Source organism: Bolinopsis microptera, chromosome 8, assembly GCF_026151205.1.
Source record: "Bolinopsis microptera isolate Bmic1 chromosome 8, MBARI_Bmic_1.0, whole genome shotgun sequence".
Classification (NCBI taxonomy): Eukaryota; Metazoa; Ctenophora; class Tentaculata; order Lobata; family Bolinopsidae; genus Bolinopsis; species Bolinopsis microptera.
Genome location: NC_087079.1, coordinates 3,976,084 through 3,998,801, shown reverse-complemented (window position 1 = coordinate 3,998,801; position 22,718 = coordinate 3,976,084). Strand labels below are relative to the sequence as shown.

General features: G+C 38.8%; 3 protein-coding genes across 4 annotated transcripts in view; all 3 read left to right on the top strand.

Annotated features, from left to right (window-relative positions):
* LOC134819314 (queuine tRNA-ribosyltransferase accessory subunit 2-like) overlaps window positions 1–2,181 on the top strand; it is a 50,176-nt gene extending 47,995 nt beyond the window's left edge. Inside the window, exons 5-9 of the mRNA XM_063829206.1 lie at window positions 37–145; window positions 312–410; window positions 631–764; window positions 933–1,033; window positions 1,152–2,181. Of these exons, the coding sequence (XP_063685276.1) occupies window positions 37–145; window positions 312–410; window positions 631–764; window positions 933–1,033; window positions 1,152–1,726 (1,018 nt within the window). The 3' untranslated portion in view covers window positions 1,727–2,181. The remainder of the gene's footprint in view (window positions 1–36; window positions 146–311; window positions 411–630; window positions 765–932; window positions 1,034–1,151) is intronic.
* The window catches only part of LOC134819316 (diphthine methyltransferase homolog), a 75,920-nt gene that overhangs the window by 47,980 nt on the left and 5,222 nt on the right, over window positions 1–22,718 (top strand). The gene's annotated exons all lie outside the window — the stretch shown is intronic.
* The window catches only part of LOC134819315 (transmembrane protein 64-like), a 106,233-nt gene that overhangs the window by 80,915 nt on the left and 2,600 nt on the right, over window positions 1–22,718 (top strand). Inside the window, exons 2-4 of one of the 2 annotated variants that reach the window (XM_063829208.1) lie at window positions 14,400–14,448; window positions 22,215–22,278; window positions 22,470–22,598. In XM_063829208.1, the coding sequence (XP_063685278.1) occupies window positions 22,222–22,278; window positions 22,470–22,598 (186 nt within the window). In that variant the 5' untranslated portion in view covers window positions 14,400–14,448; window positions 22,215–22,221. Of the gene's footprint in view, window positions 1–14,399; window positions 14,449–21,475; window positions 21,619–22,214; window positions 22,279–22,469; window positions 22,599–22,718 lie in introns of those variants that run through there. The other variant, XM_063829207.1, reaches the window with a different exon arrangement.

Below are 22,718 nucleotides of genomic sequence, written 5' to 3'. Positions count from 1 at the left end.
ACATCTATAAATTGTAACACCGCAATACCCTATCAGTTCAGAGCCATGTGATTTAACCTCTTTTAACGATCAACTGAGTATGTCAGTGTGGGGTAAAGGCGGTAACAAGAAAGTCACTTCTAAAGACTACATTGAGATCATCAAGGTTATTTACTTAAGAGGGCACATCATTCTTTTATCTCTAATCTTTTTTACACTTATCTTGCATTAAAACCTTGGCTGTTAATTTGAAACTGTTTGGTTTATCAATTCAGCCAGTGTATCTATGTAAAGTCAGATTTTACCTGCTTAATCCCATCTAAAAATGTCAGGTTTGTCAGCCGGAGATGTTCGTCTCTTTATCAGATGTGGTACCAAGTACAGTCAGTAAGAAGAGAGCTAATAAATCCTGTTATCGAACTCTACGATGGGTAATTTAACATTCGCATTGTAATCTTGTAATGAGTAATTTACCGTTCGCATTGTAAACTTTAATTTGATGGTAATTTAACATTCTCATTGTAATCTTTTGACAACAATTGTTTCGCGTCCTACGACCATCTATCGTGAAGCTATCTGTCAAGTACTACAACAATATTACCATATTCTTATTATACTATCGCTCAGAACATAGCAAAACATCTGTACCAGGTGACGGAAGCAATAACGCATTTGTCAGATTCCAATGAGATGACGTCACGACTTCTAGCCCCGATCCCCGGATCAGGAGACAGACAGCTGATGATGAAGAGCGCTTACTTACTCGCCACCAGACAAGTCTTCGGGTGCGGAGCTTGAAACATATTTTTAGAATTTTCATTGTTATAGTGAATTTTATTGGTTTTCCGACTGAATTGGTATCTAACAGATTTGAGCATTAAATCTTCGATGATGCAGCAATCACTTGTTTACTGTAGGTTATAGCACGTGATTGTGTTACATAACCTTTCCAGGTACGTTATAGAAAGAGCAACATTACCCCGGGAGGGCTGGGAGGATCTGGTTAAAGATATCATCTCGATATTACCTCCTTCTCGACCTGTCTTCATGCTAGGTAAATACTTGGCTGTTTCAAAGAAATTTATGTTCATTTCATTTATATGAAATTATAAACACTTAAAAACACAAAAATCCTATTTCTACATAACTCACTTTTCGACCTCCACGTCCAGGAGTTCTGAACGAGTTAGAGATGGTACAAGCTCACAACTGTGGCTGTCACTTTGTGGACAGTTCCTTTGCTCTACAATACTCCAACAAGGGCCAGGCAATGGCGCTCAACACACTAAAACCCTCTAAACTACCTGACCCCTCCCAACTTGACAATCTTACTTCGGAGAAGCCCTCTGAAGATTTCGGGCCTAGTCTTGCCGTGAATGTTCCTCAACAAATCAGTGGTGAGAGTGATAACAAGAAGAGAAAAGGCAAAGAAACTCAAAATGGAAGAAATCTGATATTTAAAGCAGAAGATTACATGCCGACTAAATCACTGACGCTCGATTTAAAATCCCCTGTATACACGAGGCAGTTTTACAAGATGGTCGAAGACTGTCAGTGTTTCTCGTGTACCCGTCATACACGAGGGTACATCAACCATTTGTTGATAACACGGGAATTGTTAGCCCCTACTCTGCTTATGTTGCACAATGTCTACCATGTTAGGAATGTAGTGAATGTTGTTAAGATGAAGGTTAATGAGGGTGTTTTAGCAGAATATAAAAAGGAGCTTCAGGAGGTTTTTAGTTAAGATTAGATGTTAAAGGTCTGAGAACTTACTTTTAATATGCTATTTAGTATTTATGACTCAGTTGTTAACCCTATTTTTACTGGTATATTGCCTTTTAATAGTTATGCGGCAATGTTCATATATACACGTGGGATAGTTTTACTGCCATCATTTTATTAATTTATTAACATGCCACAATTTATTAACTGAATATTGACCCGAATTTAATTCAATTTATATACGATAAACTCGCATAAAGTCGCATTTACACACTATTGTTCTATTTTACCAAACAATTTATTAACAGATGTTTTTGAAAGATACTGTTACTACAAACAATCGTATCATTAATATGTTTAAGAATCCTAATGTAATCAGTCGCCTGATTTTCTTGTGAAATTTGATTTCGAGATAGCAATTTACCAACAAACTAGGGCATGTGACCGAACTTTTGAGGGGGTTCCGGAATCGGGTGCCCACTGGTGCCCGCGGGAGAGCAACGCACATATTTGGTCCAAATTATGCCAAATCATATTAACATGCTCAAAACCCATGAATTTTCATCAAGATTCGACAAAAAATGACTGAGTTATGAGCTAAAAACCATATTTGGGCATACGCACCAAATTTGATATCAATTATCAATATTTTTGGATGAGACAAACTTTATATGGAAGGTAAGCCTTAAACTTAAAGCCTATACTACACATTCTATATGATTATCAGCTCAGCAAATAATCGCAAAAAATGAACAAAATCGCCCATATCTCAGTTCGCGATATTTGCAAAACTGATTTCGCTCAAAACAATAGAACTCAATAGGGTTTCAATATTTTTACTTGAAATTTTCAGAAAAAACGTAGAATCGCATTTCGACCTTAAGTTTTAATTTGGAATTGTGATTTAGGCCTTTAAAAAAATTGGCGGTCAAATTCTGAAATTTGCCAGGCATTTTTATGGTCATGTCATGGTTCATATCTGTGTTTGGTGACCCACAAGTCATTTGATTACATACATTTTAAGCATTTTGCATAGTATTAGTAAACTAGCTTGCAAATCCACACTTTCTCTCAAGGTATATAAGTTTAGCCAACTCTGAAATGAACACATGATCGGAGCTGTCTGCTGTACAGATCACATTACCAGTCGACCAAGTTGAAGTTAATAACTGAGTTCCGGTCATGTCATGTCATGTCATGGCATGTCATGTCATGTCATGTCATGTCATGTCATGTCATGTCATGTCATGTCATGTCATGTCATGTCATGTCATGTCATGTCATACATCATGTCATGTCATGTTATGATTTGGAATCAACGTCCAAAAATAAGTCGAAGAAAGTTACTTTCATATTTTATATCCTCTTGGCTCTTAGTCTTAGCCCTTTCACAAGATTTCGCTCTCCTGAGGAATTCGCGCACTGTAAGTGTAGTTCGACTGTAGTCTGTAGTACGAGACATGTGAACATGAATCTTTCCCTCCGTTTTCAAATTCTGGACCGGTGGGGGTGGGGGGTCTGGGAGTCGACTGATTTAAAAAGTTGCTCAACAAAGTTTAAACATATTAATATTAACACGATTAAGGAAATTCGCAAAGTTTTATTGTTAATCAAAATGATTTGAGCTACAAAAATGTTTGCCAAAATTCAAGTATTTTTGCTGTCGTCAGCAATATAAGGCCGACACTCCCTCCCCAGCGCCCCCACCCCACCCTACCTCTCCAGCGCCATTTTCAACGCTCCCATCATACCATTTTAAAACTCTTGCCCTTGGTAAATGATTTAGTAGAAAATAAAAGCGAGAAGGTACAAGGTAGGTATTCAATATTCATAGTGAATTCAACTGCTAGCGAAAGAAGGGCCGGATCCTAGTGGTCCACGTAAAACCGCAGGGTTGGTGGATCGATCATGCAAATGGCTCTATTTGCATGATCCTTTAGAGCTCATTATCTTGTATGTTGAAATCGCCTCACCATACTCCGACTCGATCCCATTCAGTGGTTTACTTATTTGACCTAAATGGAATCAGTGCAGAATTGTTTCCTGCTTCAGCTGACAATGATAAATATTGAATTTTCATCAAGATTCGACAAAATATGACTGAGTCATGAGCTAAAAACCATATGCCCATAGTCGGGCATACGCACCAAATTTGATATCAATTATCAATATTTTTGGATGAGACAAACTTTATATGGAAGGTAATCCTTAAACTTAAAGCCTATACTACACATTTTATATGATTATCAGCTCAGTATCTATCTAACTGTGGATTCTGTGTTCAAATAATCGCAAAAAATGAACAAAATCGCCCATATCTCAGTTCGCGATATTTGCAAAACTGATTTCGCTCAAACCAATAGAAATAGAATTCAATAGGGTTTCAATATTTTTACATGAAATTTTCAGAAAAACGTAGAATCGCATTTCGACCTTAAGTTTTAATGTGGAATTGTGATTTAGGCCTTTAAAAAAATTTGGCGGTCAAATTCTGAAATTTGCCAGGCATTTTTATGGTCATGTCATGGTTCATATCTGTGTTTGGTGACCCACAAGTCATTTGATTACATACATTTTAAGCATTTTGCATAGTAATAGTATTAGTAAACTAGCTTGCAAATCCACACTTTCTCTCAAGGTATATAAGTTTAGCCAACTCTGAAATGAACACATGATCGGAGCTGTCTGGCGTCTGCTGTACAGATCACATTACCAGTCGACCAAGTTGAAGTTAATAACTGAGTTCTGTCATGTCATGTCATGTCATGTCATGTCATGTCATGGCATGTCATGTCATGTCATGGCATGTCATGTCATGTCATGGCATGTCATGTCATGTCATGTCATGTCATGTCATGTCATGTTATGATTTGGAATCAACGTCCAAAAATAAGTCGAAGAAAGTTACTTTCATATTTTATATCCTCTTGGCTCTTAGTCTTAGCCCTTTCACAAGATTTCGCTCTCCTGAGGAATTCGCGCACTGTAAGTGTAGTTCGACTGTAGTCTGTAGTACGAGACATGTGAACAATCTTTCCCTCCGTTTTCAAATTCTGGACCGGTGGGGGTGGGGGGTCTGGGAGTCGACTGATTTAAACAGTTGCTCAACAAAGTTTAAACATATTAATATTAACATGATTAAGGAAATTCGCAAAGTTTTATTGTTAATCAAACTGATTTGAGCTATAAAAATGTTTGCCAAAATTCAAGTATTTTTGCTGTCGTCAGCAATACAAGGCCGACACTCCCTCCCCAGCACCCCCCCCCCCCCCCACCCTCCCTCTCCAGCGCCATTTTCAACGCTCCCATCATACCATTTTAAAACTCTTGCCCTTGGTAAATGATCTAGTAGAAAATAAAAGCGAGAAGGTACAAGGTAGGTATTCAATATTCATAGTGAATTCAACTGCTAGCGAAAGAAGGGCCGGATCCTAGTGGTCCACGTAAAACAGCAGGGTTGGTGGATCGATCATGCAAATGGCTCTATTTGCATGATCCTTTAGAGCTCTCTATCTTGTATGTTGAAATCGCCTCACCATACTCCGACTCGATCCCATTCAGTGGTTTACTTATTTGACCTAAATGGAATCAGTGCAGAATTGTTTCTTGCTTCAGCTGACAATGATAAATATTGGCTTTTATATATTTGAAGTGCTCAAGTAGCCATCGATTCCACAACAAATAAAAGTCGTAGAAAAGCAAGTACCGTTAACCGTACGTTAGATTCATTTCATTTCTTGTGATTTGTACCCAGGATACGAACCAATAAATAGACTTAACTTTTACTGGCCGGCACGCAGTGAAACTGAAAGTGAAAGACTGTTAGACTTAAATTGATCCTGACGGCTTGCACGATTATGCGGATACAGGTTATTCTTTTTACTTTTCTTGTGGCTACCATCTTCATGATTGATCAACCGGATAACTCTGCCACTATCGGATATGAAGATTTGATGTGCCTGGTTGCGGTCAGCCGCCCGGATTATGTGGTTCCTGATGCAGACTGTGCTTACCTAATATCAAAACTACCGTCCATCGGATATTATGAGCGACAGCTGCAGTGGTGGGAGTGCCAAATTCCATCCCTGCACGATAATCTCTTCTCGTGTCAAGTCAACATTGACGTGTTGGGCTCTGACGTGACATTTAAAGATAAATCTTGGCTCTGCGAAATGGAAGATACTCGAGTATGTGACGGAACATCACAGTGCGCAACTGACGAATGTCATTGCAAGGCAGAAGACGCAGAAAGAATATCCAGATATTACTTCTACTGCTTCGACGGCTCGGGTTGTATTACTTCCGAAAAACTCTGTGATGGAGTGCAACAGTGCAGGGACGGGTCGGATGAGTGCTTCTGTCCTGAGACAGTTGAAATTTTCTGTCCACTTCCAGACACAACGAGGCAAAACAAAATTTGTACATCTCCTGAACTTTATTGGCGACGATTTGAGACGATCAGCTCTCTTAATTGCTCTGTAGACAATGTTCCTGGCAAACTTCAACCTCACCAGCACCTCGTCCAGAATCATTTCAACTACACCTATGAATGTATTTTAAATATATTGGATGAATCAAGCGAAATAAAATCAAGAGTCGCAAAAACTTCATTTTGGGATTCTGACGAAAAATACACCTACGTATCCTTGATATGCAAAAACAATTGTAGCGATGAACCAGGCTTCGGAAAAGGGAAAATGTCACATTTTTGTGACCGCGTAGTTTTCGGACAACTAACTGAACATCAACTGATGACAAAATTGGCCTTCCTTTGTGAGGAAAATATGTTTCACGCGAGGGGACAAACTGTCCCCATTGAAGCTATTTGTGATGGCCCACGTGATTGCAAAAATGGAGCGGACGAGATCGGCTGCCCAGGTCGGTTTTACTGCTCCAACCAAACCTGGGTAGATGAAGAAAAAAAGTGTGATAACGTGAAAGATTGTGCAAACGGACTTGATGAGTGTGAGACTTGCGATTTGGGGGATTTGTCCTCATCCCAATTTCTCATACGTTCCAAGATAATCCTGTTAGTTACCTCTGTGATGGGGCTGTCGATAGTTTTCCTGAATCTATATGAGGGTGGACAGTGCTTTCTCGGACAGTCAGCATCAAAGAAGGGAGAGGTTGATAAAATCCTGCGACTCCAAATATTCGTGTATGATGGGTTGATGGGTTGTTATCTGTGCTGTGTGGTGCTGGCAGCAATAGTCCTAAGAATGAGAGGAGACTATTGTATTATTGAGAGGGAATGGAGGGCAAGTAAATACTGCTCAGCTCTAGGAGTCCTCTTCTCATTTTCCTCCCATGGTTCCCTTATTGTTGTAGCTTTTGTGAGTATTCTCAGGTGCTATTATTGCACGGTACTCATTGTGACCAATGTTAGAAAAAAAGTTGTTGTCTTAGTCTCCGTAGTTATATTTTTGATAAATTCAGCCCATTCTATCGTTCCCATGCTTCCGTTTGCATTCGTCCAAGATATCTTTCGAACGGAAATATTTTTCTCAAACATTGAAGATAATCCCTTCTTCAGTAGGAATCCCGTGAATGTTTCTCATCTGGACCGAATGTATCAAAACAAGTTTAAATATGAGAAAGACTCGAACGTGTATGAAGCCTTAGCTGTCTTGAAGAACGTGACCTCAAAGCCACAAATCTTTGACACTATGGAAGTAAGTTACTATGGTAACACTGGACTGTGTGTTCACAACATCTTCAAAGCTCAGAGTTCGTACAAAACATACAAGCTGACGTATTTAGCAGTGCTGGTTACTCTACTCATCGTTGTCGTAGTTACCTACTCTATGATTGTATTGAATGACAGAAAAAACAAAGCAGCAGTGGGTCAAAGTAACGCCAACGGTGATCAGGACAACAATTCCAATGCTCTGACGATTAAAGTGGCTCTGATGATCGTAACTCAACTTGTGGGATGGATACCCCTTATCTGCACTACCATATACTTCTACTATATGGACACTAGTTCAGTCCCTCCTCTAGTATTCGAAATGTTTGCTCTGGTGGTAATACCCATCAACAGTTTTCTGAATCCATTCTTTAATAGTGGGCTGTACAAAAAGGTTATTTTGCAAATAAAAAGATTGTGCGAGGAGGCAACAACTGTTGGCCTTGATAACAACCAAAATCAAGGTGTCGAGATGTTGCAAATAAAAAAATTGTGCGAGGAGGCAACAACTGTTGGCCTTGATAACAACCAAAATCAAGGTGTCGAGATGTTGCAAATAAAAAGATTGTGCGAGGAGGCAACAACTGTTGGCCTTGATAGCAACCAAAATCAAGGTGTCGAGATGTTACAAAAAGAAAAATGGTGTGAGGAGGTAGCAATTACTAATGAATTTTGTATTATCCATAATCGAGGTGCTGAGATTCTCGAAACCCCAACGAACGACACAGAGAATCCAGCTTGACGTTTGTTTTTCTCTGATAGAGGCTCAGTCATTGCTGATTGCATGTAATGGGTTGTTGCTACGTGACTATTTTCGTCGCTGTTGTTTTCTTCGCATAGTTTTGTCTCATTATAGTAAGAAATAACAATAAACTAAAAACTTATGAAATGATAAATATTTGACATATAAAGAGCTTTTCCATCCTTTAAATAATTTTCATGTGCTATTAATGATAAGTTTCTACTAAATTACTTTCCAAAACCTTTGTAATAAGATTTATTTTTGACTCACTTTTCTCACCTATAAAGCTAAAAAGATAAAACTAGAAGTAGGGGATGCACAATAAAATTAACTTGCTCAGATTTTCAACGATACAGGGGGGATTTTCGACGATACAGGGGGAGCCGCGCACTTCGTGCGCGGCGGGTCATACAACGTATGACAAAGAATTTTCACAGTACCAAATTTGTTATACCTTTTTGGAATGATCAGTGAGTTTCGCTTAAGTACTGCAGTGTCATATTTGATGGTGCGCGGCTTTTGGAGCAAAAGTTACTGGGCCGCGCTCAGCCTGTCATTCCGCCAAATCTATATTATTATGTTAATGAACATAATAGCCTGGGGTCCTCAGGTAAGAGCAAAAGTAGGCATGTAAATGTTAAAAGTCGCGTAATTTGACGAAATTCGTTGAATTTTGTCGTATTATTCTGTTATAATTATATTTTCGGTACCTTAAGTAAGATCATTCGACCTTCCAATCATACTTAACTACCAAACCTAAATTAGTTGGGAGAGATTGATTTTGATTAAGAGCAAAGAGGTCTAAAAACGACAAAATAGGTATAAATTCGTTGATAACTCAAATTTTGTCATACATTGTATAACCCGCCGCGCACGAGTGCGCGGCTCCCCTGTATCGTAGAAACTCTACAGTTTTCTATAGCTTGAAGCGACAGTGGGGGTCACCACGTAATACAACTCAAATTCTGACCATCGAAACTGCTCAAACTAATTTAGGTTCTGTAAAACATAAGTGTTTACTTAAGCTGACCAAATTTCAACAAAATTGTTAAATCAATATGGGATCACTTTTTGATTGTTTCCAAAATAATGTACGAGCTAAAAAACCATTCAATGGTCAGTGCGCGCGTCTTACGGTCGATGGTGCACGGCCTACTGATATCACGGGGGTGATTAGGAATCAGCGTCCGAAAATAAATCGAATGAAGTTGATTTCAACTGTCGGGGGCCCTTTTAGAACAATCTCAAAGATCGACTGTAGATTAATTTAGCACGCCCGTGATATTCTCTCTGCGCTCATTTGCAATTCGTTAATTTATTTTTAATTGTATCACGTCGTGACCCCCAAATTGTCGTTTCACTAAAAGTTTTTACGATACAGGGGGAGCCGCGCACTCGTGCGCGGCGGGTCATACAACGTTTGACAAGAAAATGATCGTTCAATTTTTGTCAACTTCGTTTCAACATTTCAGAATTCACCGAGTCAACTTGTAAAAGGCCAAAATGAGGCTAATAAAGAATTCGACCCCATTTTAACTTTAATGTACGAACAAAGGTGAACAATTCACAAGTTACTTTATATCTATGTTGCACATGAAACTCCTTAGGATTATATTTAATTGATATCTAAGCTTCAAATATTCAAGGTGAAAATGAGGCTAACCACCTTTTGAGAGGGTGAAATGAGGCTAATATAACAATTAGTATACTTTTGTGTATATTTTCGAGCAGGTTCGGTATTGTGACCATCTAATGTTTCAACAATAAAGATTGATTCGTCTTTAATGTACGGAAACAGGTTATAAAAAACTTGTTATTACAGCCCGAAGGTTATCGAGACTTTATCATAACCTATGTGAGGTTAGAATGAGGCTACCCTCTCTCCGGGAGGCGAAATTGGGGCTAACAAATCAAACCATCCAGTAACTTGTGTCGCAATCAGATGCAGTGTTAGAATATGGTTGACAATGCTTATATGTGATGGAGTGGTGTCAATGATGGAGGGTGGGGGTGGTGTGGGTGGGAAAGTGAAAATTACAGTACAATGTCAATAAAAATTGAATTGTATTGATTGTTTTGTGGTAAATAAAAATTTTGTTTTTCTTAGTATATATGGTCGTCGACTATTCATGAATACAGGTTAGACAGAAACAATTTGAAGGGGTAGTCCGAAGAAGCAGAGAACAAGTAATGAACAAAACCTTGATAGTTAGCCTTATTTTACCCTCCATCAAAAGATAGAACGGGTAGTTGGAGTTTACCATCGACCTAAAGTCCCAGTTAAGAGACTGAGAAACTTTGAGGTTTTAGTGACACCCATTTAGATATAATAATAATTTACATTTTAAAAGAATTTATCAAACAGTATATATACATTCAATCAAATCAAGTGATGCAATTGGCAGAGCACAATCAAATTTTAAGTGTTGCAATTGGCAGAGCACAATTCATTGCTACCAATAATTTTAACAAAACCATTTTAACAAAACACATGATCTACTCCATTATAGGGGCAGGGATGAGGTTGTATGAAACTTCTGATGTTGTATGAAACTTCTGATGTTGTATGAAACTTCTGATAGCTGAATCTCACGTTTGGTGTCCACCTTCTTTCCTCGGTACCCTCGTAGAGCAATAAGAGTTGTTCTCAACATTGCAAATCTTATCCTAGTTCTCACGTGTCTTACTACATCGCAGTACCTTTCCTTCCTTTTTCTTGCAATGAGGTCTGCTACTCTGTTGACGAACTGCTTACACTCTTTAGACATTCCTCCAGATGTGAGGAATACAGCCGGGGTGAAGGTAGCCTTCTCCACATTCAACACTCTCTCCAAGTACTCGTCCTTCTTCTCCTTCTCGTTCTCTTCGTATACTTTATCTGTTAGGATAAATTATTATACTAGAACACAATTTGACTTTTCGAAAGTTAAAAATTACACATTAGGGTGCATCCAGCTTGGCTGTTGAATGTTGGACGGGACCAGATAAAACATTTACAATCTTAAAGGTCTTCTCCACTAAAAAAGGGAGCCCTCACTCACCAGCTTTTGAAATCATATCAGCCAAGAGAAAATTTCGTCTATGGTGCTGAGTGAGGGCTCCTCCTAAGAGAAATGTGTGTGCTGTCATCAGGTCCCATTTTTTCGGTGTATAAGTTAAAGTCATTGACATTCTTCGGAAGGACACAGGGCTTGACAACAGCATGGATATTAACAAACTCATGCTGGATAGACAGATTTGGAAGAAAACTATCTCTGTTCGGATGTTGAAGCCGCCCTAAGTTGAGTAAGTCGAGATAAGTTAAAGGTGCTCACTGAGAATTTTAATTAAGAACATTTTTGATGATGTATCATTACATGTTTCGATTCGATTTTATGGTTTAATTTGAAATTTTGGCTAAAATGCTAAAATACTGATGTTTTCCAAATTTGAAATTAGCGGTAAAATTTTTCACTTCCTATTCCCAGCCAGTATACTAGATCTAGAGTGTCTCGCTTTAGTATTATTTGTACCTATTCCTCATATTATATTCTCCAAATTTTTGGCTTGTATTAACCCTTTGTGGGCTCCCCCTTTTCTTTTTTATTTTAATAAGTTGGCCTTTGACAAGACTTTAAAAACCAATATTTGTTGAGACGTTGAATTGGTTCATTTCTATACTCTTTTTACCTCTATCCTACATATTATATCAGTTGCTGATAGGGATGAACAGTGAACACTGATGAAAATTAGTTATAATTATTATTTATTCTTAATAGCTAGTAATTTAATCATAATGAAAGTGGACAACAACAGTCCTTGACTCATCTTCAGTCATAGTCAAACAATCTCACAGTTCTGAAGATTATCTTTATTGTGTTCTATTCAATTTGTGTAATAAATTGGCTTCTTAATTACTAACTATTTAGTGCAACAAAGCCAAAAGATGTCCTCCAGATCTTTACGCAAAATAAGGGGAGATAAAGATCTAGAAGATATTAAAAACATTTTGAAAACTACATCTCTCAATGAGGAGAAAAACCTGCCCACCAAAGCTTCTCAATCTTTAAATGTTTTTGATCTTTTGAACGCTGATTGTTCATCAGATGAGGAAGCAAATGAGGACAGTCCCGATCATAGTTTAGTTGAAACACCAGTGGCAAAAAAAGCTCAACAAAAAAAAAGAAAGAAGAAAAATAAAAAGAAGCAAAAAAACGAACTCCAGAATAATGAAGCTGTTGAACAAGAAGATAACTTTGATGCAATACTGTCTGAACTGGATGCTATTTCCCCCCGAAATTTGGATTCTTCAGTAACAGGAAATATCAGCACACTTCACAATTCACTGCAATCCACAACATTGACAGTGATTCGCAAAAATCTGAATGCTGAGAACGAACTCAGACGAATGTTTGGAAGGGAAGCTGTTGATGAGAACAGAGGGCGTGGTTCTCAATTCAAGAAGAAAAACTACATATTTGCAACACCTAAGTCTAACTGGCCACCCATGACAAAATGTGGTATACAGATGGTGGTTGCGAAGACGCAGAGTGGAATAACTTACTTCAAATATGTTCATAGCAAATCAAATTATCAGAATCTCCAACAAATATTTTGGAAGGCATCCCATTTGGCAGATCCACATGCAGTCAGGCAAGTTCTGGAAATTCATCCATATCACCTGGATACATTGCTTCATTTAAGTGAAGTATGCAGAGTCAGTGGGGATACACAGACAGCATCAGACCTGTTGAATAGAGCTCTCTTTTGTTTGGAAAAAGCCTTTCACCCCAGTTTTAATGTGACATCTGTAACATGCAGATTGGATTACAATAGAACAGAAAACAGAGCATTATTTGTTGCTCTGTTCCGGCAAATACTTTTTGTGTCGTTGAAGTCTTGCTGGCAGACAGCATTTGAATTGTCCAAGTTTCTGTACAACCTGTCTCCAGAACAGGACCCTTTGGCTTGTCTATTAGTCATTGATACCCTTGCTCTAAAAGTTGAAGATTACAACTTTGTTTTGCAGTTTATTGATGAATTCAATCATTCTTTGAAGCTAACAATGCTCCCTAACTTTGCGTACTCATATTCCATTGCCCAATTTTACAAGGAAGTAGTGGATGGAATTTCACATGAACATTCAAGTGATTTATTGCAAAAAGCAATTCTAAATTATCCTATGGTTGCCCAACTTATTTGTGAAAAATGTTCCTTTGTCATTGAATCAAACTCTCTTTTTGTGATGAATGAAAAAGTACTTAAAAGTCATACCAGGAGCCTTACTCAGCAATGTAAGCTGTATCTAGAGAGGTCTGTTGATCTATGGAAAGATACTAAAGTAGTTCATTGGTTCAAACATAATGTGGATATTGTGAACACTAATCATGCAGATATGCCAGGATATCAGGAATCCCTGCACCGGAGAAAAACCGTATTTCTTAGTCCACCCCTCAATGTTATGAGACACATTTTCATCTCTGACATCTCAGCTGTATCGGCTTTATTGCCTAATACAGCATTTGAAAGCTCGCAAGACCCCCATGATCCAATGCCACCCCCATCTAGTTACTCAGATTACCAACCTGACACAACAAGACCTAACGCTGGCAATCCAGTAATGGCATTCATCAACTCTCTCATGCCTGGCTATGACCAAAACACTCAAAATGAACAGGAAATTGGTGGAGTAAACCTGGGTGGCTTCTTGGCTCCTGCTGGCGAGGGGAACAGAGCAGGGCAATGGGGAGAACAACTGAGAAACATTCCTGGAGATTTTGGGGTCGCCCTTAGGGATATGCTCGCTAATCTTTATATTCAAGATCAGGACAATCAGGATGCTATGCCTGAAGTTGTTGATGAAGCTCAAAATGGTGATGAGATTGAGAATAGAGAGATTGTGGAGGATGATTTGGACTGAAACGTTTTTTAATTTTCAGAATTTTAGTTTAAAACCTATAATTAAGTTAAATTTATACGTGCTTTGTTTGTTTTTCTGACCATGGGGAATCATTTTTGATTTTGGATCACATTGATTCGTTGGTTTAGCTCTAAAATGTAGATTGGTGTTATAATTGATTTGGTTCTTATCGTCATTTAGCATTAATTCTTTTATGATTAATTGAATCAAACTTCAACAATTGAAATTGAACTTTCAAATGAAAACTTCAACTTAAATTCTAAAATAAATCATGAAATCATTTGAATCATTGCAAACTTTATATTATACTGTTTACTTCCCTGACCACATTCAGAATCTTGAATTGTTAACACTAACCCTGTGTCTAGGTGTGACCACATGTAGCACCCCCAGTAGCGGTTCCTGCTGAGCAACTGTGTGAGTAGCTTTACAAAGTTCAAACTGTGGCTGTATGTCGACTTTTTCTTTAATTACTATCAATTAAAGTTTTGTCATATTTTTATTGATTCTTAATTATGGTGATTTTTCACGAATAATAATAGAATGATTGCCCATTTAATTACCGTACAACTTTCAATGTTAAAAGTAAACAGCATGAGGATGATTGATCATCTACTACAGCTCTATAATATTCTGAACAATCAGTCTATGTCCAGCAGGTTGATTGGACAAAGCACCTTTACTCTGTGTAGTACATGTTTTTCTCGTGTTCACCATTCTCATACAACAGTCACTCGCCAGATCTGCCCACTTATTTTATCTGCCCACAAAAAGCCTGACCACATGCACAGTGCTCAGGCTTTTTGTCTTTTTTCTCCGTTAGGGGTTAAAATAGCGTGGCTAGTTTATTGGCGTTGCGCAGTGGAGGTGCGGTAATGAGTGGCTTTGTCACTCCTGTAATTTGAGCACTTTCCTTTGTGTTCAGAAACAAAAGGGTAAAATATTTTTATTGACGTAAACAGTGGGCGGTGTTTTAATAGATTTACTGAGCTTTAGTTCTTACCATAAAAGTACCCGATGAAGAACCTGCTTCAGTTTTAGCTCGACGTGTTTTATCTCTCATCTCAGACCTCAGAAACGCACTGTCCCATCACCAAATCATCAATGACGATAACTAAGTCTAGATCATGATTACACACCATTCACACAGTTATCAACAGGAAGGGTCCCTAAAACTGAGTCCAGCTACCACCCTCGAGATGGTTTCCAATTTCTCCTACCTGTGCTCACACATGCTGAGATAATCAATTAATCAGATGTGTCATTATTGCAATTTGATCGCTTCTGACTTGTTCCGAATTTTCGTTAAGTCGCCTCATCATTGTCTTGATTGGGGTAATTAGTCGCTTTATAAGGTATAATTAGCCCACAATCCTCGTAAATCATGAGGCACCGTTACTCGTGAGATTAGCAGCCATCTGGTTCACCTACTGTCTGTTTTCTTATCTCATCATATCTTATCTTATCTACTGGGTGAGGGAGATAACACTTTCTCATTTAATGTACGTGTTTTTTAATTACGAGACAATTTTAAAATTGATGAACTTGTGTTTTAATTATTTGTCTCAATAGTCTGCTGTATGTTAAAATCATGTTATGTTCACTGAGCCACACCAATCTGTACATTTTACGGTAAATTGGCTTACTTTTATTTGAACCAGTTGCTTTTGAACCATCTCTCCTTTGCCAACCCGTACACTCTGGATCTACCAGAACCAACCAACTCCCGGACTCTCATGCCGGACATGCCGGACATGCCGGACATACCGGACATGCCGGACACCGCACCATTAGAGGACTCTGAAACAGAGGATTCTAAAGTAGAGGACCCTCCATCAGTGACAACTAGTGAAGGAGATATCAGTAGCACAGTATGCAGTGGTAACGGAGAGTGTGGTAGAGACACCCTGTATCTAGAGACTCTGTATCTAGAGGTAGCGCCTCTAATTCCTTCTATCCAAACTCTAGAGAGCTCTCCTCCTGTTCCCTCTCTAGTTGAGATTTGTGGAGCGTGTGATGCTGATATCGAGGAGGAGCCTAACGAGTATAGGTGAACAGTGAGCACTCTCTAGATGATTCTAGAACCACCCTCCTGTAGCTTGCATTGCAGCTATCACGTGATTATTTAGTGCAATATTATGCTCTCTCACTGATCCAGATGCTAGGTCATGCTTTAAACTTGTCATATATTATAACAGTTGATTGTGCAGAAGATAACGTAGTAGACATTAAGCCAATCATTTTAATTATGCGAAACTCGCTGGTGTTAAGCACCGGCCAGTTTTCTAAAGCTAATGCATACTTTAACAGCATCTTGTTTTGCAGATTACCGTTCACTATTACCTTGACTCAGCTCTGAGGTGCTTCGTCATTACCCCTTATTTAGATTCTGTACTTCGTTTAACCATTACTGTCGATCACTAAACATGATAGTTTCTCTAGATGATTATTCTCGTAGGGTGTGACTCGGTTGGAATAATCGCTTCACTTCACGCGGCTACACGTTTGGTTGCGTTTTACATCTTCCAACAACTGTGACCACATTCGTTTTGTCGGGGTTAATTATAACTGTGTTATTAATCTTGCCGTTAAATAATACATTTTGTGAAGTGGAACTGCTTTTGCCGACGGTAATTAGCTTTGAAATAGTTCCATGGTAGATGACATCACATGTTTTCTTATTTGCGTACAAATAGCTATTAATGTCCGCAGTAATTCGTTCTTGTAGTTGTATTTCTGAATTTTCGCAAATGTTGCTCTCTGATCGGTATTTGTATTGACACCAAGGCACTAAACTTGCAATTATTCCCAGAAATTATAACCTTATTATTATCAATATCAATACTTGTTTTACATGATCACTAATCCTATTATAATCGACCATATTTTGGCCTTATCACTGTGATATGCCTGCGAATGTAACGAAATGAGAGCTTCATTGACACGAATTTACTGCACTGTAGTTTTGTGAATAAAAATGCAATGAATTTACCTGTGATATAATGCTGCTTAATGCATACTAATGAGCGAGTGCAGCATAATGAACTAGTACTGAAAAACATAATATCCTGTACAATGAACTGACTCACTGATGATGTTTCCGGATTGCTTAACCAAAATACAATGATGATAGCTTATAAATGTCGCTTATTGAATGTCACTGCTTCCCCACACTCCCGACATGACAGTAGAACTGATATGATAATATATAAAACAATACACCCCTACTCCTTGCACATGTGAGTGCCTGGTATTGTTTAGATGAAAATGTATACACTATAGCATGTGTGTGTGTGTGTGTGTGTATATAGTGTATTTATCCGCTTCACCATTGCAGTAATCCCACACAACTAAACATTATATTATGCTAAAATTACACTGTAACAACTCGGCACCGCCTCATTACTGTTCACTTTTATCCCGGTGGTATTTCCGAGTGTATTCTGGTTAATGTGACAAGTAATGCTGCTACTTGCTCACGGATTGGTGGGGCTAATTAGAGAGGTTGAAATTAACACAGTTCTTTGTGCCTGCGTTAGCCAACATATTTCATTCTAGGCGGGCTTGTTTCAGTTCTTGTTCCTCATGTTGTGGTTTTGGGCCAACTGTTTATGAAGGCAAGATATTTGATTTTTACGTTCGCATTCAAATTCACTAAATAATAATATTTGAATAATCTTGGGTTCTAATTTACAACAAGCTTAATCCAATTGATAACCTGTAGTGCCTTGGTCTAGATAATCACATAATTTACCATTTTAGTACTGTGTCTTATTATGCCCGCAGTTCCATTTCCACGCTCATTTATTTCTCTTTTACTTGTACAAATACCACTGCTTTACGCCGCCGATTGTACAAAATCGCGGCATTGTGTTGAGTTGGGCGGCATTGTGTGGGGGTGACTGGTCAGTGGGTCTTATTGGTTGATATTGAGTCGGGCTATGTAATTTTAACTATTTACTGTTGCTTGTACACTATAGTTTTCTACAAACTACAGAAAGTCGTAAGATCGACCATGTGAAATTATGCTTAGCGTAATATTGCTCCTAATAAATCAGATGATTTTGTAGCGGAGGTTTTAAATATAACGCCGGCGTGCAGCTCTCTAACATACATAATACGATAATATTAAGATAATCTAAACAATCCGACTTTTCATCGAAAGAAGTAGGAGAACACTTCCAGCCCCAGAAGAATAGTGCTAACCTCACATGTTTATTTATCTTGCTGACGCCAGTGTTTTTAATCACCGCTATGGGTCCTACAGACAACGATGTTAATGAGTTGGTTATTTTGCATAGTAAATACGAGAATAGAATGTCTCAATTCGACCTCCTACAACTGGTCACCAACAATCGAGATCTCTGCGCCACCAAGATAGTATCAAGTGTTAACCCAAAGATAGGGAAAAACTACTTGTACCAAGACCTTGAATTAAGGAAAGACTTGATATTATTCAGTGCTAGACAGCAGTTACTGGATTTATCTTTAGTAGAAGCACAAAGAGACGTCAAGAAACTCGAAGAAGACATAAGTCGATCAGAGCATTCTTTTTTAGTAGCGAACCCGGATATGGGTAGAAGGAGTTTAAGTGACGCGATCAACAAGAGGATAAATCCAGTCATAAGGAGTATAAACAAGAAAATGAAGAAAAAGATCGCTTTCTTCAAAGTACAGCCAGTGCAGGCACCTCAACTGAAACTAAGAAGTAAACGGAAGAAAGGTAAGAGGTCTCCTGAACAACGGAAGTCCATGTATCGCCGATACAAGGAAAATCGTAAAAAGCGCAAGGCCGAATTTTTCGCTCGAAAAGTAGCTGAAATAGTGGAGAAAAAACTTGTCATAAATCTTTCATCTGTTCAGGTACCTGAACAATGTTACTTGTACCTGGCTAAAGGGCTCAACTTTGTTGAATCTAACAAAGCGGACAGAGAAGACTTACTTTTTGATTGCCAAAACTTTATCAGGAAGCTTGAGTGGAAGGCTTACTTCAAACAGAGACCCTGGATTGATTCAGACTCCAGAGAAGAAGACATCCACGGACACATGCGTGTGTCAGGAACCTCCCACCCGGACTACAGCCATCCCCTACTGGATCAGTTGAAAACTAGATTACTAGGATGGGTCGCGAACACACAGCTATCCACACCTGAAAGTAATCTAGGAAAAGACGAAATCCGAGGAAGGAAACTTCTGCTACAACTCATAAAAGAAGAAAGAGTGTTTGTAACAAAAGCCGATAAAGGGGGAGCCACACTGATCCTGGACTATGACGTCGTCGTAAACACGATAAAAGAGGAGATATCAGATACTAGGAAGTATACGAAATTAGATTCTACTATTGAAGACTACATGGAGAACACCAGAACGGAGATAGTTAAGGAGGTCCTGGCCCAAGAACACATTGGGCACATAACATCTAAGGACAAGACTATAATAACAGGTCTCAACACGGATAATAACATGAAACACAGCCCGGATTACAGACCAGTACCACCAAAAATCTGGCCCTTGTTCAAAGTACACAAGCTATCAGAAGAACAAATCAGGAACAAGGTTGTACCACCACAAAGATTCATCAATGCAGCAAAGCATGGCCCCCTCTATAGACTAGGGCAATGGTCAAGCCCACACCTAACAAAAATCAGCCAGGACTACTGTGGAGATGAATTCCTGCTTGACACTCCCCATCTTATGAGGAAAATCGAGCAACACAACTCATCCCCACCAAGAGGAAACACCCTACTAGCCACCCTGGACGTGGAAGCCCTGTACCCCTCCATTAACCCACGTTTAGCACTAGAGGCCATGGCGGACGCTTTTGAATCGGATCGAACCACATCTGAAAGGACTAAGGACGCTTTGCTGAATTTCACCAAACTCTCCTTTAACCACTCTTGTGTTACGTTCCGAGACAATTGTTATAAGTCGGAGAAAGGGATCCCAACAGGGGGATGCGATTCAAGGCAGATCGCTGATCTATTTCTGCACTGGCTTATGCATAAAAAACTTAGGAAAGATCTCCCTTGGGATAGTCTCATTGAACTGTTTTTACGCTACATCGATGACTGCTTCATAATCTGGAAGGGTACGGCAAGGCAGTTTGATTCTTTTGTACAGAAACTGAACCAACTGGCAGCGGAATACGGGATAAGGTTTGGCAGCTGGGAATTGGGGAAGGAGGTGAATTTCCTGGACATAACCTTGTATTTGGACACAACCAACAAGATCCAATATAAGCTCTACACCAAACCGACAGATGCCAGGAATTTTCTCCGTACTGACAGTTTCCACCCAAAACACGTGTTTAACTCCGTAGCCTTCTCCCAAATGCTTCGGATTGCTAACAGGAACTCAAGAGAGGATACACGGCAGGCGGACCTACAGCAATTGAAATCGGATTTGCGTCGTAGTGGACACGACTCAGCGAAACTGAACGCCTTAGAGCCAAAAGTGTTGGAGAAGCTGTTCAATCCTCCACCCAACTCAGAAGGAAGTGTTCATGTTCCCCAAAAAACTTCCATGGTGTTTTCAGTCCAACACCTCTCGGAGATGCCCCAGCTTAAATCAGTCTTAAAGGAGTTGGAACCGGACATTGAAGCACTATTAGGCCCAACACAAATCACGGTGGCATCGAAGAAAGGCTGCTCGATTGGTAACAGAGTACTGAGAAACAGTGCTATCTGCAGAACACCGGCAGAAAATAATTCAGAGTGGACTCAGAAATGCAATGCACCAAGATGCCGAACATGCAGGCATATGTGTAGGGCAGGGGAAGAATTTGTAGTTAATGGACAGAAGCTAGTAGTTCCTATCAGATATAATTGTAAATCTAAAAATGTTATTTATGTGGCCCAATGTAAGCTTTGTAATCTTATAAAGGAAGAAGGTTATGAGATAGTTGTAGAAGACACTTATTTCGGGCAAACAATGCAAAACTTTCATAAACGTGTCAATGGACACAGAGCCTGTTTTAAAGTAGAGGATCGTAATAAATCAGCCCTTTCGATTCATGCCTATGAACATCACAGTGACATTTTTACTATTGACAACTATAAATTTGCCATTTTGAAAGAATGTAACCCCAGGGGATTAAATAGGGAGGAATTTAGGTATATTGAGAAGTATAGAACTAATTGCTTGGGTTTAAATAGATGCAAAGTTGAAAGATAAGGTTCTTAGTTTTTTTCTTCTTTTTTGAAGCTTCATTTTTGAAGCTATATTTTTGTGTAGTTCATCTCCATTTACCTTGTGTATTTTTTTGGGTTATTTGATTCTCGATTGTTTGAGGCATTTTAGATCTTCGTATATATAGTACTAATAAAACTAACCAACTTAATTCCTTTGTAGCTAATGATGTAATTTAACGAAGTATACACTACATTTGCGTGTTTCACTGTCTAGCCCACCAACCATAAGATTTAAACTGGATTCTAACATTTAGCGACATGACCACCGAGAGTGGGACATAACAGTGAATGAACAGACCCGGGACACACCAACAAACATCCCCCATTCCACTCATCACCAACACGTGCTGTCACCCCAGCAACATGCCATCTTGATGTCGCCCTCCTCCGTTGACAGGTACCGCAAACACCGTTACGTGACGTCATGTGATTTTTGTGACGTCACGTAAATTTGTGACGATGCGTGATGTTGTGACGTCACGTGACGTTTCAGTTTGGTCGCTGGGATTTTTTTGATCCATTTGTTTTGCTAACTGCTGAATTTTAGCTCTTCGTTGGTTTTAGGCTGTTTGTGATGCGAGACAATTTCACTTTCATTTTCACCTGGATTTCACATATTGTTCCAGCATGGCTTTTGACTTGTCACTTGAATAATGCTTTGTCGCACTGATGTTTTTAACTTTTAGAATTAGCGTACATTTGAAAGATCATATATCTCACAGATATTTCGTCAGGACTTAGCGTACTAGACCTGCTCTGCTTCCTTTTTCATTCAATTTAATTAAGACAATTAGTGCTTTAAATTAATACGTTTACATATTGTGTTTGTTGTGGCTAGATCGGCTGTTTTAATGTGAAGCATGAAGCACTAGGGTATGAAGCATAACATAATAACATATAATGTTTTCTCCGTTGACTTAACATGTGCATTCTCCCAAATAACACGTGTTAATTCCTGTGTATATAATAATATAACACGTAATTCTCTTCCAGTCAGCTGATGAATTACTGTGTCCACGAGGAGGAGCTGTTACCACACAATTGTCTTGGACAACAGGTAAAATTCCACAAATACCTCACACATTCCTCACTTGATCTCTCACATTAACCCAGTTTAGTCATCATCAATTCGATGTGATTGGTTTTAATTTTATCGTGTATGTTTTATCAATTCCAAACGTTTAGTTATTAAAAAGATTTGATCCAGTCACGTGACTAGCAACTTATCATTTATTTCACCTGTTTCAGACCAAGCTTGATCAGTTGGTAGCAAAGAAAACAGCGAACACAAAACGAACATGGAAAGCAGGAGTTCCCTTCATCCTGTTCCTTATTGTGTGTTGTCTGGTCTTCATATTCTGTAGAGACCATCTTGAGGTGAGTATTTAGAAGAAACTTTGTAATCGAGATGGTTTATTATTGACTTAGTTTCCCCAATCCCCATCCAGGGATACGTCAGTCGAAAGTATTCGTAAAAAATATGGTAACCAATTCTGG